The following is a 20,068-nucleotide window of genomic DNA, read 5'->3' as shown; positions in this document are numbered from 1 at the left end:
ATCTGTAATTATCCCCAGCATGCCATGGTGGCCTGTGCTGGCTCTGAATCTGCAGTAAACAAAGGCAAGGGAAGTTTCTCTTCAGAGCAGTCCTTGATGCAGTATGGCTGGTACCTGCAGCATTATCCTGCAGGTCTTCTGATTCAAGGGAGGGATCCAAATTAACTTGGAATAGGACACACATTGTACACTTACTTTCTCTCAGAGAAAAATCTGTAGGTGCTCCATTAGGGGATTGTACACTGGTCCTGGCTCTATGTAATTCATGTAGCCCTATAACATTTGTGGTACCCTTTCTGATACATAATTCCTCTGTGAGATGACTTAAAGACACAAAACTGTAGCCTCTTGAAATTTTGGGGTCACCAGCCAAAGGAAGTTTTAAATCCTCTGTGCTGTTTGTCTGGATTCATAACAACTTCTCTTAGGAAAAAGGAAAGGAAAAGTTCAGCTATAATTGTTCCTATATAATAGGCATAATTGCTGCTGGAAGTAGCTCTCCTGGAGAGAGAATATGCACAGAGTAAAAAGAAACTTGCTACAGGTCCTGCTTCAACACTTCTGCAGCTTTCTACTTGTGGCAGAGGGGCAGAAGTGAGGCTTTCACATGATGGATTAGTGATAAAACAACCTGCTAGGCTCAGATTAGAATTTCTGTTATTTTGCCAAAAATCATATGTGCATTAGGGAGGGGCAGGGAGGCTGCATCATTTTGGTGAATCCTTTTGGAATTTTTTTTTTCAAACCTCTTTACAGTTATGAGCCAGGACTTGATCTCCACATCTGTTTTTATTGGCCAGTCTAGTTTACAAATGAGGCCCCTTTTGTCCCATCTAATTTTATGTAATCTGTGATGCTGCATAACAATTCTGGGAAGAAGAAATGGAAGGATTGTGAACTGACCTTGTGGCTAGTATGTACAGTGACTCACTCTATTCTTTATTTCAACTTCCGTGAGGTCTTTTCAGATACACTGTTTACCCATTAAATGAGCTGTGCAGTTGATTTTATGGCTAAAATTCTTCCTAATATTTTGATATATTTGTTTGGAACATGACAAAATAAATCACAAATGAGAATGTTAAAAAATGCTTACATTAATCATCTGAGACAGTCTCTCTCATTATAATCTTGTTCAGAGTAACTAGTTATCTGTAAGAAAGGGTTTCCTGTCCCTTGATTTGCCAACCTACGTGACTTTACTGCCAAGGACATCTCTCCTCCATGCTTGACAAGCAATGGGTAACTTCATAATCTTTCTCTGTGTAGGCAGTTTCTTCATGGGAAGAAATTAAGTCAGTCATGCCCATTACTGAATCTAATTTTACTATAATTTAGAGGGAAGAACTCTTCCCTGAGTAGAATTGATTTTATAACCGCTTACTTCAGGACTTATTTTGCTTTCCTCCAGAGGATGTGGCAGAAACTGTTGTTAGTGGCAGGCCTGCAATTTGCTTGGCAAGGTCACTGCAGCAGCACCTTTCCTGGCAAGTGAGAAACATGTGCCTTGCTTTGGTTTTCAGTCATCAGCAGCTGCTCTGAGGCAAACTGAGCAAGGCAGCAAGTCAGTATGACCTCACTACTTGTTGAAATTCCACCTTTTGGGAAACATAAGGTTGTTAGGGTAGGTACCTCCTGCAGTCAAGCTGTCTTTGGCTGGTTTTTTTTCCTTCTCCCTTAGTCAGCCTGGAGGTTTGGCCGTGGCCACACACGTGTCTTGCTCGTGGCTTTACAGTTCATTCACCCTGGGTAGGACTTGTCCATCTTTTTCTCACTCCAGGCTAGGCTGAGTGAAGCATATACAAGGAAAGGTCCTTTAAAAAGTAGTTTGCAGCAGTGCAGTGATAAAAGCCCAGCTGTGAAAAGGTGGGGAGTGCAAAACAATCTCTTTTTGCCTGCCCACGAAGAAACAGGAGAAGAAAACGTGGTGACTTCCTAACACTGGTCACAAGAGCAGGTTTGACAGTGTCCCTTCAAGGTCAATAACACCATTCTCAGCTGTTCAAAACAGCCTCTTGGTAGCAAACCCAGTGCAAATTTGTGGAAGAAGGCTGCTTGCTTGTTGTTTTCTCCTTGTTTGCACAGGCTTCAGCCTGGCAGACAGTCAGATCCAACTGTAGATGTAATGCAGGCAAAATACCAGAATACATGGGCCAGATTTATGCTAATGGCAGCAGGCATTGCTGAATGTCTGCCTGCTCAGCAGCCTTGGGAGAGTCCTTGGCTGTCAAGACAAGTGGAAATCCAAGGAGCAACTCAGTGAGGGGTCCTTTTTTCAATTACATACTGTGACCCACATTCTTCCTTATTTGTATTTGCAAGTATCATGAGATTGATCCGATTTTGCTCCTCAGTGGCCCTCTAACACCAAACCTCCTCCTGCAGACAGGAGAAATGCATTTGGTGGGGTGTTCAGAGATTGTGAACGGCTGAGTGAACGCACACTGCTTTTGATTTGGTGAAGCTGCCTGTAAGGCAGGCTCTTTTCTGCCTCATCATGCCCTTCTCTGCTGGTGGGAAGTGTTCTTTGCAGTTTGAACAATTTTCCTCTAATTAACAGGCATTTCCCCATCCTCTTTCCAAAGTCTCCTACTCTTCTCCTTTACCCTCTATCTTCAATTCCTCTCAGTTACACTCAATGGGTAAGCAACAAATCTTTCTGGTGTTTCTGAACGTTGTTCACATGGCATATGCCATCTACTTTCTTTTTGATATTGCATTTTCTACTGACACCTGCAAAGCCTGGTCTGACAAAGCTTTCCCCCAAGGAGAGGTTTTGTAGTTTTGGTTCTGAGTGTTAAAAACCATGGAAGCTTAGTGAGAAGCAAATGTGATTCTCTTTGCCCCTGCTTTGGGGATCAATGGTTTGAATCCTATTGTGCTTTACACCAGGGAAAATTGAAAGTAACCCCAGCTGCAACAAGGCAGTAGAGAAGGTAAAAGAATTGCAACAATGGGATGAAGCTGCTACACAGAGTAGTAAAACGCCAGGTTGCAGATAAGGCAATAGGGTGGCAAAGCCCTGTGAGCCCTGTGAACAATCAGGGCTTTCTGTGCTCTGGTACAAAGCAGCTTTACAGAGGCTGTTGTTGCTGTGATCACTGAAACTGGCTCCGTGGAAATTTCTGTTACATTGCAAATTCAGCCTTGCTGCATGGCTGGGGTGGCCCAGAGCACTTCTCTGTGTGGTGGTAGTGAGTAGGAACAAACCATGTGTTACAGCTGAAACAGCCCTTACCCATAACTTTTCTTCTCCACAGGTGCCCCTGGTTGACAAAAGCCATCTCCCCAGCCATCCCAGTGTACAATGGACTCGTTTTCTTGTTTGTGCTGGCAAACTTCAGCATGGCAACTTTCATGGACCCTGGAGTTTTCCCACGAGGTAACAGAAATGGGACTGTTGCAGGGGTGGGGGGAGAGGGGACATTGAAAATCCAAGCCAAAGGAGGTGCTAGGTATCCAAACACACAAGTTGCTGATTAATCTTGTAGACTTTATTTATTTATTTACTATACTTGAGTGTCAGTAGGAGTGGGATGGCAGTGAAATGCTGGGTACCCTCCAGCTCCCTTCTGAGCTCCGGGGTGTCCTCGCACTTGCTCAGGCTGGCACTCGAGGACACAGGGTTGTGTAGAACAGTTCTCCTTGGATAGCTCTCCTGAGTGATGTGATTTTGATTGCTATCCCCTCTGTCATGCTGGCACACTGGATTTAAGTCACTGTCTTCACAATAGGTAGCAGAGCATGGCAGAGGGGAGAGGCTAAACTTCCTGCAAGTTTCATCAAAGCAGTCCTTCCAGAGTACCTTAAAAGAAATGCAGAAGCATTGAATGCTAGAACAGATAATGATTAAGGCTTGCCTTAGAGTGTCTAAAAATGTATACATTTAGAAAGATATTCCTGCTTAAATTAGTACTGATTCACAGCTGATTAAATAGGATAGAGATCACTCAGCTTTTGTAATGGGAACCACAGTGCAGCTATCTCTTTTAACACATCCTAATGAGAGAATTATCACCTCATTTTATCTGTCTTCCAATAATTATTCACATGCAGTTTGCAGCAGAGACTGCTCTAGGCAGTCTGTCTAAACCAATGGATCTGTGCTGTCTGCAAGCTGTGCTTCTTCACCTCTATTCACCAAGTTCAGTGTCTGTTTTGAATTGCTACCTGACAAGAGCAAGGTACCAGTCCTGCTGGCTTCCCTGAATAGCAAGGCCAGGTTTCTCCAGGCAGCATGGTCTAATGATGAGCATCTCTCTGCCATTCCTCTCAGTTGAAGCTTCTGAACCCCTGATTAAGTGTTGCAGCACTCCAGTTAAGGAAATTATTGTGTGTAAAGGCAGTCTAAGGCAGAGGCAAGATTCAGTCACTTGTGTAAGATCAACTGGTAAAGTATATAGGTACTTAAAGCTACAAATGCTAGTGACTTTTAAAATAACTTATTCAGGTGGAGTTTTAAGGAGTTTCCTGGATTTGTTAGTTTCTTTATCACAGCAGAGATAGCAGTGGCTAATTAAACATTGAACATTACCAGTCTGAGAATCCATTGTGTTTGTGCAGGACAGTTCCCTCAGAGCAGAGCTGGACATCACCAGGCCCTGGGAGTGATCAGTGCTGGGTGTATTGTCAGTTCATACCTTCCTCTGGGCTTCTCTAACTTCCTTTTGCAAACACATTCTTCATTTTGGACTTTGCATTTACGGAATAAACACACAGGGAAATCAAATAGAAACTTTCTCATCAGCTTCCCTCCCATCCCATCTCCCTTTACACAAGGGAGTCAGGAGCAAAGCAGGAAGAGGAGGAGTTCCTAAAGTTCACCCCTCTACTGTCTTTCACTTTATTTGTGGCCTTGGCCTTGCATCTCTGTGCCTGTGCTTTGTCAGGAAGATGCTGGGAGCAAGGGGAGAGAAAAGACGTGGCATTCGTCCTGGGAGAAGGTAATGGAGTAGGAGTTTAGATGTGTGAAGGAAGCAAACTTATAAGGGAAAAGATGGAAAAGACTATAAATACCAGTGCTGGGAGGAAAGAGGAGCAGATGTTATTTCAGATCACAAGTGTGCATGTGAAAAAAAGCTTATCACCACCCCACGCCACCCGCAGAGCTGCCAGCGCAAGGAGTTCAGGAATTGTAGGAGTGACTTAAAATGAATACACAATCACTCCTTTTGCTTTCTGCTGTTGAAATTAGGTTTAGTCTTCTTGGTTTTCAAGCTTCTTAGCTTTTCTGATGGTTAGGAATTTACTTCAAAACCAAAACAATAAATAATTAGTACAAAAGCTGAGACTCTAATGAAATAGCACAATTTCTTAAGGAAGCCACCAAAAGTCTGTTAGAAAAATATGAGACTTGGCTGCTCCATGTCAGTGGATCACTGTATGAGAATATGTGTAGTAAGATACATTCCTTTGTCAATGTATTCTTCTGCTCAGGTCTCTGGAAACTGGAAATAAGCACTTTCTAGCTATATTATATGAGCTTGCAGGTCTGGCAGATAGAACTTGGCCTGTAGGGGGAAATTATAAAAGTTGGGCTGCAGAAACCCAGCTTGTTGAAGAGCAGCTTAATCAAACTCCCAGATCTGTTACTTTTTTTTTTAAAATTTGTTGGCTCTCTGAATCTTTCTGGTATGAATCAGTATTGGCTCTGTGTGAGTGAATTTCTAGTAATACACCAGAATGAATGAGTAGGGAAGGAAGTATCAAGTAACTGAAACTGGGGCTGCCTTGAAAAATCTGATTTACAGTCTAAGCTGAGACTGGCAATGTTTTTTGCTGGCTAATTATACCAACTACAATTGGCTTTCAGTATTTTTGATGTGGATCTGTTTTGTACAAACTCTGTGTTTGAATTCTGCAAAAGGAACATGCTTAAATGCATGTAGGTGTATATATAATGTACGGGCTTTTTGTCAGCATTTTTTGTAAGAGTCAGATTTTTTATAAGAGCTTAAATGGTTTGGCTGTTGCGGTGTCTTTTTTTCATTTGCCCACATGTATTACACAGCTTGGGCAGGTTTATAATGGCATTGGAGAACCTACAGACTGTATTTATAGAAGTGCCTAAGGGATTTAGAGTCTGGCTCTCTCTAAGAGTCCCACTGACTAGTTAGGAAGGAAAGTTATAGGGAATGGTGCCAGTACAGCACTCAGCTTCCACACGCAAATGTTAATCCAGAGAATACTCTTGCAGATAAATACTGTAGCTGAGCCAGATCCCAAGCTTATCTAGGTGAAGGGAGAAATTCCCTCTGAAGTCAATGGAAATTGGATCATGATAACACATCTAGAGAAGATTTAATATAGAACTGCATGACAGTAATTGATGCTCCTCTGGGACAACATTATCAAATTCCACCTAATTTGGAGCCAGTCAACCAATGGCAGCTGCACTATAATGTTTAACCAGGTGTTAAATAGATGTGAACTTCTTAGATTTTCTGTCAGGAGGAAACAAATAAAGATCTCAGGAATCTAGAATAATATTTTTTCTTCCCAGTATATATTTGTCTGTTATAGACTGGGTTTTATTTTGTGCATTTATGTTTAAATGGACTCTTTTCTTAAACAGGGCAGAGGGGATAAACCATCTGTCCTCTGCATTGTCCCAGTAAGGGGACTGTGCAGTGTCCCTGTGTCCCGGGCACTGACAGGATTAGCTCTTTTCTCCTTGCCCTCTGCTACCTGCGCTAACTCTCAGGTTTGCCTTGAGCAGCAGACGAAGACGAGGATAAAGACGACGACTTCCGCGCGCCGCTGTACAAGAACGTGGAGATCAAAGGAATCCAAGTACGGATGAAGTGGTGCGCCACCTGCCACTTCTACCGCCCGCCCCGCTGCTCCCACTGCAGCGTCTGCGACAACTGCGTGGAGGTAACGCCGCCGGGCTGGCCCGCGCGGGCCGGGCGTGCCCCTGCTGCTGGGAACACGCTGTTGGCTTGGCCCAGAGTTCCGCTTCTGGGAGCTCACAGTGCAGTGCCGCCCGCTGAGCTGTGCCATTCGAAGCGCGGCCCTCAGTGATGTGTGTGGCAAATGCAGCGATGCTTGTTGTCAGCCCTGTCGCCAGTGGTGGTTAAAATAAAAATTGGTAATGCTGGCTGCATCTTCCTTGAAGTAGCTGAGGGGTTGTGAGTGTAAAAAAAGGGGTGAATGGGAGAGTTGGTGCAGAGTTCAAGAGAGCGAGAAATTCGGGGTGAACCGTTTGAACTTGTCATGTGTGAGCTTAAGGTTCATCATTTAATTTGGAGCAAACTGGTGCCTACACTAGTGGACAAGCAGTGAAGCCACAATGGTGTGTGAGTTCAGGAGAACCAAACTCAGGGTTCAGCAAATGGTTCTCCAGTCAATAGAAGGAGCCCATGTGTTTTTCAACACCTAAGCTCACAGCATGAACTCATTCATGTTTCTAATGTTGATTGCTCTGAATTAGGGGACTTCCTTAATTCTTGTTACCTTTAGGGTCTTGGTGAGTCACACAGGATTTTTAAAAAATAACCCTAAACAGTATGATGTGCTTTTAGGCTATAAGCATCTCCCAGACATGTAGGTACAGAGCACTGTATTCACAGCAGTATATTGCCAGGGGACTTTTTAGTGCTGAGCTAAAAACTCTACTTCTAAAGGATCATTTCTGCTGCAAGGTCTATTTTTTTTTTCAATAGAAAGATGAAATCTTAATATGTCTAAAATATATTCAGCTGTGCCATTAAAATGAACGGAATTACTAATCAGAAGGGGAAAAAAAGACCAGAGTCAGCTGGAATGCTGTATACACTACCTTTGTCCTAATCCTCTTTGCCATAAGCAAGGGAATAGTCCCAAAGAGAGCAGCACAGTTACAAGTGAGAGAAAGGCTGCCTGGATTTATCTTGTGTCAGTCATATATCTAAGTTATAATTATCTGGAAGCAGGGCTGTGCCTAGTAACCATTGATAAATAGGACAAGGCTGTCCTGTTTTGGATGGCTTTAGCAGGATGTGGGATTTTAGAAGCCTGAGAGTGAGGAGCTGCTAAGGTCCCTGGGTAGAGGGAAATAGCCACAGCTATTTGTAAGTTGTGACACACAGTTTGTTCAGACTGCTGTGAATTGTTGCACAGAGCTGGATTTTTGGTAGAAAACCTGAATCGTATGTTACTAGTTTTAAAACATAAATGTCTTCACTAATTGTAGGTTCTGAGGATTGTTTAGATGATGGTAAATTCTCAGTTGCCCCATGGAGTTTCTTTCTTCCACCTTCCCTGGTGGCTCAGCATAAAAATTCATTTTCAGGAAATGAAGTTTTCTCAGAAAAAGATTGCTCAAAACTCAGTGGTATAAACACTTGAAGTTTCATGCTGATGTAAGGCCTCCATGGGAGTCAGTTCTGCAGCAAAAATGAAAATGGGAGGGAATCCAAAAGGAACCTGCATAAAATAGCAAAAGGCAAGGTGACTCTGGCTAGCTCTCCACAAGTTCTATTCATAGTCGAGTCAGTTGAATGTTCCCTACTATTCTGGTGCACAAGTAAAGAGCTCTGCTTGTCATTAAATTACTACTGCTGTGGAGGAATATAGGCAAAAAGTATTAATGACTTCTGAATCAATAAATCATGGCCTTAAACATGTTTTATTGATTCTTGTGATGCTTATTTCCCACTCACCTGTCATATTCTAGAAGAGCTTTGAGACAGTAGCAGGAGTGACACTGCTGGCTTTCCATGTAGGATACATGTACTCAGGGTTGTAGTTTACATATTTTCACTGTCAGTCTAGAATGTACAATCAATTATTTTCCCAAATATAAAACTTCTGAACCAATTTGATAAAAATGAATAAACAGCAAAAGCAGACAACACTTGCAGAAATAAAACAAATTAAAACTTAAAGCATGCTCTTACCAGAGGGACCCAAAAATGAATCTGTGACAAAAGGAGTCAGATTTTTGTTTTCTTAATTGAAATGTTTGCAGTGAGTTCTTACATAGTTTCATAATTCATAGGTATTTTGGGCTGCATACAGCCAGATTTGCATAACAGACAGATGTTATGTCAGCATTTCAGACATAGCCTGAAATGATCTTAATATTTAAGTTGCCCCTATCATTTTCTAATGTGCTTTGAGAAAGCTCTAATCCATTTTTTTTTGTATTTTGTAAATTTTTGGTAAATCCATTGTGCAAAACTTAGAAATACAAAACCCCCTGTGTCATCATTGAGCAGTGCTTAAAAATAGCATTGCCACAAAGTGAAGAATAAACAGTTCATTTGTTGCTGCAAAGAATGTGTAATATCTGCTCTGAAGAACACAGAGGTAAGAAGGGTTTATTTCTTGCACCTGATCTTGTCTTCACGTCAGGAATAATCCCATTGGAGACAGTGGATTTACATGCTTACAAAACTGTGTAAAGGCACTTGGAGGGTGTCTGTGGCTTGCCCTCATTATTAAATCTCCTGTTAAAAGGGATCTGACTTTGTAAGGGACTTTGGACTTGTGACTGAGACAAATAGGTTTGGATACATAACTTAATGAACCTGTGCATAACTTTGCCTCTGTCTGATCCTGCTGTTCTTTTTCTTTGTGACCTGCTTGATAAAAAGGTACTTTTTTGATGTCCATTGTTCACAGTGGACTCATTCAGTGGTGTATAAATACTGAAATGTGGGACAGGGCATTCTGCAGCACTATTGCATCTTCAAACCATTCTAGGTTATAATAACTTCATTGTAATTGACTCATGCTAAGGATGATAAAAAATTAGGGCTTCTGCTGCTAGCAGATAAATAGCCTGTCCTTTATGTTTGATATATCCTCTCTTCAAACCCTATAAACACTCAAGTACCTCTCCATTCATGGATAGAGAAACAACTTGGACCTAAAAGGTCTTATAAAAGACAGTCAAGCATTTTGTTAAGCTGCAGAGCTAGTCTGGTGTAATTTTACATGACAGTGGTTCAGATTCATCTCTAAGGCAATGTATTTTCTTTCACTGTTTGGATATTTTTCCCTATCTCTCCCTTTCTTTACAAGGATTTTGACCATCACTGCCCATGGGTCAACAATTGCATAGGACGGAGGAACTACCGCTATTTTTTTCTCTTCTTGCTGTCCTTAAGTACGCACATGGTTGGAGTGTTCACCTTTGGGCTCATCTTCGTACTAAACCACATGGAAAAGCTGGGAGCAGCTCACACTACCATTACGTATCCTTCCTGTTGGTCTTTCCAGACTCAAGGTGACTGAGGAAAATGGGCAAGAATGAATCTGAATATTGTCCTCCAAGAGCTGGTGGAGCCTCTCCTGATCCCCCACTGCTCTCCTCCTCTGAATGCTCAGTGCAGGTTTTCCTCTGTTCACGTTGTACCTGTGTGAGCATGGATTGCTCCAGAAACTGTAGGTGACCCTTTGTCTTTCTCAGTCTTTGTCATGACAACCCAGCAGAAGGATGAGCTGCCTCCCTGAATTTAACTTACAAGCAGGTGTAGCTCCCCACTGCTGTTTGCTGTGTTAAAACTCTTGCTGTGCTTTGGAGCAGAGTGTGCTCTGGAAGTAGCCCCCTGCATGCTGGTGTAGCACATGAATTGCTGATTACTGCTCTATGAAGAGCAGTATCTTTATGATACTGCTCTTCATAGGTTAGTGCAGAATATTCTTTACAAGGTAGAAAGGGAGTGTGCTCTGGAAGTAGCCCCCTGCATGCTGGTGTAGCACATGAGTTGCTGGCTCTGAGGGGTGATAGTGCTCTTCATAGGTTAGTGCAAAATATTCTTTACAAGGTAGAAAGATAGAGCCAGAATCACTGAGTTCACATTACTTTTTAACCATCTCAAGGGTGAGGACCCAGACTAGGAGCAAATGGACTTAACTTTGAGATGAAATTTAGTTAGACCTTGCTAAAGGTGAGGAACACTCTACTCTGCACTCATGAGACCCCTCCTGGAGTGCTGTACCAGCATCAGAAGGATGTGAAGCTGCTGGAGCAAGTCCAGAGGAGACCACGAAGGTGCTCAGAGAGTCCCTCTGCTCTGGAGACAGGCTGGGAGAGTTGATGTTATTCAGCCTGGAGAAGAGAAGGCTATAGGGAGACCTTAGAGCCCTTTCCAGTGCCTAAAGGGGCTCCAGGGGAGCTGGAGAGGGACTTTGGACAAGGGTCTGGAGTGAAAGGATGAGGGGGAGCAGCTTCAAACTGAAAGAGGGCAAGTTTAAATGAGATAGTAGCATAAAATTCTTCACTGTGAGGCCCTGGCACAGGATGCCCAGAGAAGCTGTGGCTGCCCCTGGATCCCTGGAAGTGTCCAAGGCCAGGCTGGACAGGGCTTGGAGCAGCCTGGGATAGTGAAGTATGTCCTGACAATAGTGGAGTTTGAACTAGGGGATCTTTAAGGTCCCTTCCAACCCAAACCATTCTATGACACTGTCACACTCCCCCATTTTTTTTTTTCCTTTTCCTCTCCCTGTCTTTCACAGACTCTTTTTCCCTTCACTCATCCCAGTTTCTTTAACTCTTGGATACAGAATGGCTGTCATGTGTGTGGCTGGGTTGTTCTTTATCCCAGTCATTGGTCTCACTGGCTTCCATATTGTTCTAGTGGCCCGAGGGCGCACAACGAATGAACAGGTAAGAAGCAATCCTTTCTCTGTGTTTGTGGCTGAGGTGTTGAGGTGGGAAGGGAAGTCAGCAAGTCAGCTTGGGTAAAGCAAAAGATGGTCCAAATCTTACCTGTAATGCTCTTATTGGAGCTTTTGTGAAGATCTAGGAAGATTGCTTATTTTTTTATTTTCAGATTTTTTTTTAATACTCTGCAGGCAAAGGTTTCCCCTTTTTAGCCACAGAGCATCACCCCAGGCTTATTTATTATTTAAAATCTATTCATGGCCTTGAAATAGGTTTTATGTGATAAGTACCATCAACCCCAGAAGTGCAAATTTTATGAGTCAGACTGAACAATCCAGGAGATTGAGTGAAAGAAAGAAAGGAAAAGACGAAATCATTTGCCCTCTCTCCTGGTATTTTGAACTCCCCCAGCAAGCCCTCACTGCCCATAACAGGCTCTGAGTTAGCTCTTTGTCTCCCTCTGTGTCTCTCTCTTATTCTCATGCATGAGAACTCACACACACACACACAGAGACAGTGCTGTTGGTCCCAGCTTGCTTTGCTTCTCTAAACCAAGTGCCAACGTGACACCTTGTGCCAAAAAGCCTGCAAAACTCCAGTTCCCCTGCAGTTACTCACTGTCCATGAGCCACAGTCCCTGTGGCTGATGCAGACCTGCATTCATGTGCACATTGATGGCTTGGTGTGGCTGACAGAGATCAGTGTGATGGCATCAATAACAGGCCCCTGCCACCCCAAGGACAGTTTGCAGGTGTGGCACTGGTCTCAGCCCTCATCCCAAAGTTCATGAACTCTGTGTATTCCAATGCTTTACCCTTCCACAGCTCCAGCTCCAAAGTGTCCCTTGCATTTGGGCTTTTTTCACATTTTTCCCCACCATACTTCTTTTTCCTTGTGGTTTGGTTTTTTTTTTTTTCAGATGGGTTTTTGTGGCCCTTGCCCCCATGGGTGCTGTGCAGCTCCCACTGAGCTGTTTTGGCTGTCCTGGGGGCTGATGGCTCCATGCTGTGGAGCTGTCTGGCTCCTGGGCAGGCTGTGAGCATTGAAAACATCTGTCTGAGGCCAGGCCTTCGTAAACTGAGATGACATTGTCTCCATCCCACAAGAGACAATAAAAACTCTTATCCAGAAGAGTGTGGGAGGTTTACATAAGCAAGGAATCTGAAGTCATCCTGAACAGTTGCCTAACATGGCCTTTGAACAAAGCAAGCTTCCATAGCTGTCATCTTCAAATGCTTTTCTCTGTCCTGCTCAGAATCATCTGCTCTTCATTTTAAAATTAATTTTGGCCAAGTATTAGATTTGATAGTGCTAACAATAGTAGCATGAAACACAGGGCATTTTGGTCTCATAGCCCAAATGATGGTTTGCCTTAGGCTTGTCTTAGTGCAGTGATATAAACTCTCCATGAAAATTTTAGGCTGAAAAAGAAGGAAAAATTTAACTTTAAAAAATGTAAAATTTAACTTCATATGCTTGTGGCCCACTAAAATTTAGAAAGGTTGAGGATTTTTCTGTGATCAAAATAACCGTTGGAAAATGTATCCTAGCTTGATTTGGTTTCCTGAGCTACCAAGCCACTTGAGATTTATTACATCTTCCCATGCCATTTTGAAAATTAAATATAATCTGGTCTTAATTTCTGCTTAGTCATATGTAGAGGTTATCTGTAACTGAAGGATGGATGTTGCCAGCCCTGAGGTCCTTTCAGAGGAAGCATATCTAAGTAATTAGAGCACCAGACCAGGAGAGATGGATATGAGATCTGCTCCTGGCTTTGCCACTGTTCTAAAACATTCTCTTTTCTCCTGCAGTCTCAGTCTCTTTTCTCACACTGGTAGTTATCTACTGTCAGCTTTGCAGTTGCAATATGCTCAGCTTATCTTGTTCACTTTTCCCAGTACATTTTATAGGCCAGTGGTACAGCCTTTTTTGGTTTTTACTATAAATTTTTGGTATTTATTAATTCTGGAGTTTGTAAGTTCTGAGCATTCATAGTAGGCAGACTGTGATTGAAAAGTGGATAGTGGCTAGTTTTAGATGTTTCTGAGCTTTCTGAATGCCTCTGAAATTCTTTTATGGAATGAAAATAACCCATAACCCAACATCTGCTCATATCCTGGTATTTTTAGTTTCTGAATAGAGTAAATAAATACCCTTCTTTCTTAGACTGCTTTCTAGCAGTGATTTTCAAACTACTTTAGAAACCAAACTGATATAATTAGTACTGTAATCTGTGAGTTGGAGAAATTTTATTTTCATACTGTGTTTGAGAAAATGGGCACAGAGATATGAAGTGCTTTGCCAGCATCTGGCACAAGTCAGCATGAGCCTAGGATTGAATGCAGACGTGCCAAATGTCCCAGGCCCATGTTTTCATCAAAAGGTTGCTTTTCCAAATCTCAGCTCTTCCAGCCTCTCTCTCGGCCTCTTAAAGAGCTTTATGTTATATCAGCAAGGCAGCATAATATATTGCAGAATCATTTAATCATTGTTATTTTATGTGCAAGTTATTAAAGTATTTCTGGTGCTCTGTAAACTTGTTGCTAGATCAGAACTATGAGCTGATTAAAATGCTTTACTTGCAAACAACAACAACAGTAATGTTTTTAATGGCAACCACTATTAATCTCCCAGGCTTTATTGGCATTTATCCCCATATGGTGACTTTTGAGCATGTGCCTGTAGAGTACAAACTCTTTATAATGCTTATGAAGCCTTGAATGGATCCCGCCAGTCTAATGAGGCTTGGCTTTTATTAAACCTGCTCATTTACAAGCAAACATTGTAATCACCAGGGAGTTCCTGGCACCCTCCCACATAAGGCAGTGGTTTGTAGTGATTGCTGCTCAGGATGGGATCTCAGAGAGAGGAAACATTGCTCTTATCCAGCATTTGGGAACGCTGATTTGACTGCTGTTGGTTTGGAGGGGACTCGCCAAGGCAGAGGAGGGGAAGTGATGGGAATGAAAGAGACCCAAACAGGATGTCTGGCTGGGAGCAGACACAAATCCAGTGCAGGAGCAGCATGGAGAGGTGATCACATCACTTTGAAACCCAGTCACTTTCAGCCATGTCCTTTTGGGAAGGATCTTGAGTTGAGTGCCTCCTAGCTGGAATTAGCTGACAGAGGTGGTGTATTAGAGCTGGGGAGAAAAAGTGCAGCATTCAAAGAAAAACGATCTGTTTGGGAAGGACAGAAGGGTCAGACTTGTTCTTGGCTTTCTGAGGCTTGGATGATGACTTTTATGTAACCAGAGGTTTGAGCACTCTCCTGAACATGTTTCCAGGTGACAGGGAAATTCCGTGGGGGAGTGAATCCTTTTACTCGCGGATGCTGTGGAAATGTGGAACATGTGCTCTGCAGCCCCTTGGCTCCCAGGTAAGAGAGATGCTCTCAGCTGGGAATGAGGGAGCAAGAGTCCCTGTTGGAACAGGGTAAGAAATGTGCTTGGCTGGGCTCACAAGCCAAGGATCATTGATGGAATAAGAGGAAAGCAAAGCAAAGCAGTCCTGAAGGTAGAGCTCTGTGATAGCTGCTTTCCTGCTGCATGGCTGTAATCTGTAATTTACCACCCTTATCTCAGAAATATTGTTTTGGAATGAGCTTGTCACATTATGTTGAGCTCATACCCTTGTCTTCACCAGCTTGTTTACCCAGTGGATTTCAGTAATAAGGTAAATATCCATATGTTACCATATTGCCCACACTACTTCTTACACTGTACAGGCAATGTCCAGTCTGCTGGGTAAAAGGAAGGAAGCTAAAATCAGCCTTTAAGATTTAAATCTAATTTAAGGCTGCTGTAGTTTTCAATCTCACTGGCACGTTCATTATCATAAAACAGATTATCAATGAGATCTACAACACGGAACTTATTTTATATATGGCTTTCTATTTTTGGGGAAATGGATTTATCGTTTCACATTTTGAAATCAGGATCTTAATGCAGTAGATCAGATGGACTATAAATAATTCTAGGTCCTGAGCTGTCCAGACTGCAAACATATTCATAATCTTACTACAAGACTTATTTGAGCCTCTTTAGGGTGTTGAACAATTGCAGACCCTGACACTCTTATCTGCCTTTTTTCCCCTTTGTTATACAACAAATAAGTCCTAAAGGACTGTTACATCTGTTAAAGACATTGGAGTAGCTGCTTCTCAAACCTTCCAAAACATAAAAATCAAGTCAAGGTGGATGAGAAAAGCTGGGTATTAAATACTGTGAGACACTTGTCTTAAGAGAGGGGCTGTGAGTACCATCGTCATGGCTATTCACAGAACTGTAACAAGCAGAACATTTGTGTTTTGTGAAGACCTGTTCAGACTGTTCTGTATATTGAAGGTCCCTGAGCCATCACTACTAGAATGTCCTGTTTGCTACATAAAACAGAGAAAGCTTGTGTGTGTATTGATTTTTAGGCATTGTACAGACACTGGCCAATTGCACTTAGAGAATTCTGTTCCACTGGAGGGAAATTAGGTATCTAAAGTCAGCCATTTCCTCTAAGATTTTTTGCTTCCTATAGACTTGGCAGTCTCTTTTACCTCTATTTATTTGAACACTAAACATGAAAGAAGTTACCATGTGGTAAGTTAGAACTGGCAGCACATCATCTTCTCCATGGTAGCTCCCCATGTGCTGGGTCTTGTTCCCCAGTCACTGACTCCCACCACAGGCAGCTGTTTCATGTTGACTGGGATGATGTAGTCAGACACTTCTGTTGGTGGCAGGCTTCTCTTGCTCTCTTCGTGCTCTTGTCCATTAGTGCTTCAAGAATTGCTGATTTTTTTAATGCATCCTCTCCTTTTGCTCACTAATTTATTTTTTTTTATTGCTGCTTAATTATTACACACATTGAAATAAATGGAGGTTCTTACCTAGATTCTGACACATTCTTAAATCATAACCTGGAAGAGGGAAGATTTTTAAGCCTTGTTCTCAGGTTACTGTTTATTTTAATGACGACTGTTGCACAATTAATCAGGTATGTGGTTGAGCCCAAGAAGAAGCAAGCTGTGAGTGTGAAGCCTCCTTTCCTGAGACCGGACTTGTCTGAGCGGCAGATCACAGTGAAGATCAGTGACAATGGCATCCAAGCCAACCTCAACCGCAGCAAGGTGAGGAAAGCTCCAAGCTCTGCTTCTGGAGGGCATGGACTGAGCATTATCAAGCCTGGGAATGAGTCTGTCACTGACAAATTTCTTTGAGATGTTGCAGAAACTAGAGTTTGAGTCCTTGTCGTATACTTCATGCTCTGAAAGTAATACAGGTTCAGTAACAGCAGCTCTTGATCCAGTAACAGGCAGCCCTGTCATGGAATCCCTCTGGGCTTCTTTTGGAAGAGTTGCATGTTCTTTGCAGCAGTTATTTTCTGTTCCAAGAGCTGTCACCTCTTGGTGTTCAAATTAATTTTAATGAACCCTTGTACCACCAGACTAGATCAGCTGTTCTACTTCAGAGAACGCTCTGAGCTTCCAGGCTGCAGGCAGGCTTGTGGTCCAGGGCAAGGAATATTGACTCAGAAGCTGAGTTCTCTTCTCTCCTCTTTTCAGTTTCTCCTGGCATGAATAATAGAGAAGGATTTATTTAGTCCCATAAAAAGTGGTGGATTCAAACAAAGCCAACTTGTTTTTTGTGGATAGTTACTCCTTTGGAAGTAACTTTGGATAGTTACTTGCTGTGAGCTACCTGGAAAGTTGCTGAAAAATGCTAGAAAGCACTATTGTCTTCTACCACATATTAATTAGCATGATGATTATAGTACTTAGCCTGCCAAGTAGACCAGGATAGTGCATTTAAAATTCTACTGGCTGGTTATGACAATGCTAATTTTACGTGTGACAGTCCTTGCCTGCAGTGGATGATAAATCCTGTTTGTAATTATAGGTATAGGTAGTTCTGGTTCTTTGGTATATTCAGCACTCTGCCACATGCTGTTATTTAACCAAATTTCATGTAGTGATTGATTTTTTTTGGATTTTTTCAGTCTAAAATCAGCCTGGAAGGTCTGGAGGATAAGAGTATGGATGTGCAACCACCTCTCCCACCCAAAGGAGATCCAAGCAAGTACTCTGAGATAAAAGGGCAGCTGGGCACCAGTGAAGGTATAATTGCATGATCAGTGTTTTATTTTTGTTTATAAGAAACTATTTTAGCCTCTTGGAAATGTTTCTTGTATTCTTTCAAAACATGGGATCTGGGTGAAGGATTTTTTTCTATTTATAAGATTTCCAGACTAGGGGAATTAACAGCAGGAAAGGGAGAGAAAAGCCAGCTTGAAGTGGTTTATGCAAGCCTAGGCTGAATTTTTCATGTCAATTTTACAGTGTTTATAAACTCTTTTAAACCCCTTCTTAATTCAATTTTTTAATTATAAATGTCTAAGGAATATAAGGAATCAGAAATACTAGCATGAAATTTTTAGGCATTGCAAACTGAATTATTTCATTTGTAAGAATGTGAAGTTCATGCTTTGATACTGTTAAAAAAAACTTCTTTTAATTTTTTTTCAGACAGAACTGGTAGCTGAATCCAACCCAAACATTTAGTATTTCAAATTAAGCAAAATTTCTACTCACCAAACTTGTCACCCCACTCAATAGATTGTGTTGTGTTTCTTCTTCTCTGTAGATGGCTGATCTGGCAGCAATGTGCTGTTACTGCCATAGGGACCCCATTGATTTTGGTGGAATGCTACACAAAAGTACTGCAAGTTCTCTCCAGAGCAGATCCATTTGCAGAGGACGATGGATGGCAGGGAATTACGGCTGACAGCTTTGTGTCCACACACATTTTAATAGAAAGCACTTTTTTTTTCTTTTGCAGAAGGTGGCCTCTCACCCAAACTTATCAGCCCTCCCACTCCTGCCATGTACAAATACCGACCAGCTTTCAGCAACAATCCCAAAGTCCACTACCACGCCACGGCCGAGCAGGTGAGCCCACAAATTTCTGCTCCCAGCTAGCAGCAGGCAGTGTGGAGCTGAGGAGGAATTCACTGCAAGGCTCTAGTGAATTCAGAGTGTAAAAGTAAATAACAAAGCTTGGCACTGTTGTGTGACAGTGTATTATTTTCACTGTGCTCCTTATGGAAACATGTCTGGTTTCACAGCTTCCCCCTGCTGACACGTCTGTCCCGCTGCCAGGCGTGCGCTGCCGCTGCTGCAGTGTCTCAGCCTGATCCTGGGGTGCTGAGAAGTGTCACCTGCCATTGGCTTCTCCTGGCAGAGGTGCCACCTCACATTCCCTTCAGAGGGAGCTGGGCATGCTGAGTGCTTCTCTGGATCAGATCCTTTAGCCAACACTCAGTGTACTCACTGATTTCTTAAGATGTCAGCTTGCAACATAGAAAGAACTTTTGAAGCATCCCAAGAGATATTTTAGTGAAAATTAACAGAAGACTCCTCATGTTTGACCCTCCTTAGCACCTATTCAGTACATTTGGGTTATATGGAAAAAAACACCTTCCTAACTCTTGGCATCATTTTCACTTACCAAGAAAACTGAGGTCCAAACAATTACACAGATTTGCTCTGGAATTTTCACAGTTTTCTCTTTTGCTTAGAAGTTATGAAACTTATTTCTCATGGATTTATTGCAAATACTCCTTGGCCCCTGGGACCTGAGAACAGCATTTGGAAAATCACTGGTCTAACTTGTATATTTGCAATGTGTATCCAAGTCTTCACACACCAGTGGAGACACTCTAAAAAAACACATAGCACACACAGTGCAGTTTTCTCAGAATTAATTTCATCAGGCCCTTCAGTATCACTCCTGGAATAACAAGAATGGGGTTATAGGAAGGAGTATTACGAAAGAAGTAAGGAAAGGAAAATATGGTAAATAAAAGCAATTGACTGTAGCACCACTGTAATAAGACAGAATGTTCCTTATATGATGAGGAAAGCTTTTCCTGAATCCTTCTCATTTTAAAAAGAAAGATGGTGATGGTGGAATTCCAGCTATGACCAAGTTTAAGTTTTAGTTTTACTGCAGTAAATCTTATTATCTGGATTTGTCCACTTAACAAAGAAACGAGTGGCTTATGAGAGGGAACACAAGAACAACAGTGTGTTCACTGTTTAATATCCTACCATTTTCATTTTATTACATGAAAAATGGCTTGATATCCAGTTCTAAATAGTCTATTTACAGGCATCATCTAGCAATTTTGAGCTGTGGAAGCCACAGCATTCTGAGTCATAATGCCAGAAGTCAGAGAGCCAAGGAAGGTAGGCTTGTTGTGTTCATTCAGGGCACAGCCAGAGATGCAATATAGATACAGGGCAGGTTCTGATTAGGCCAGGGGACTGGGCAGTGCTGTGAAATGATAACAAGGAACAGCACCTTCACTCTAAGGGTTGCTGTTTCAATACTAACCCAAAACAGTGCTTGTGGTGTGCAGGCTCTGGGGCCTTGTTCAGTTTTACAGTAGTCACAACTCTCTAGTAGTCAGCTGGGAGTA

At 42.2% G+C, this 20,068-nt stretch overlaps 1 protein-coding gene across 3 annotated transcripts in view; it reads left to right on the top strand.

Moving 5' to 3' along the window:
* Positions 1-20,068, top strand: part of ZDHHC8 (zinc finger DHHC-type palmitoyltransferase 8) — a 111,859-nt gene that overhangs the window by 81,846 nt on the left and 9,945 nt on the right. For all 3 annotated transcript variants that reach the window (XR_005953081.1, XR_005953082.1, XM_041410266.1), the window contains exons 2-9: positions 3,261-3,382; positions 6,719-6,876; positions 10,009-10,181; positions 11,494-11,596; positions 14,884-14,975; positions 16,586-16,718; positions 17,588-17,705; positions 18,427-18,536. Coding sequence is in view for 1 of the 3 variants with exons in the window: in XM_041410266.1 (XP_041266200.1) it covers positions 3,261-3,382; positions 6,719-6,876; positions 10,009-10,181; positions 11,494-11,596; positions 14,884-14,975; positions 16,586-16,718; positions 17,588-17,705; positions 18,427-18,536 (1,009 nt within the window). In the remaining 2 variants the exon portion in view is untranslated. The remainder of the gene's footprint in view (positions 1-3,260; positions 3,383-6,718; positions 6,877-10,008; positions 10,182-11,493; positions 11,597-14,883; positions 14,976-16,585; positions 16,719-17,587; positions 17,706-18,426; positions 18,537-20,068) is intronic.

The sequence above is a fragment of the Onychostruthus taczanowskii genome, unplaced genomic scaffold, assembly GCF_017590055.1.
Source record: "Onychostruthus taczanowskii isolate IOZ18803 unplaced genomic scaffold, ASM1759005v1 scaffold32, whole genome shotgun sequence".
In the NCBI taxonomy this organism is placed as follows: domain Eukaryota; kingdom Metazoa; phylum Chordata; class Aves; order Passeriformes; family Passeridae; genus Onychostruthus; species Onychostruthus taczanowskii.
The sequence above is the reverse complement of the archived record's forward strand: the minus strand, read 5'-3'. Positions and strand labels throughout refer to the sequence as shown.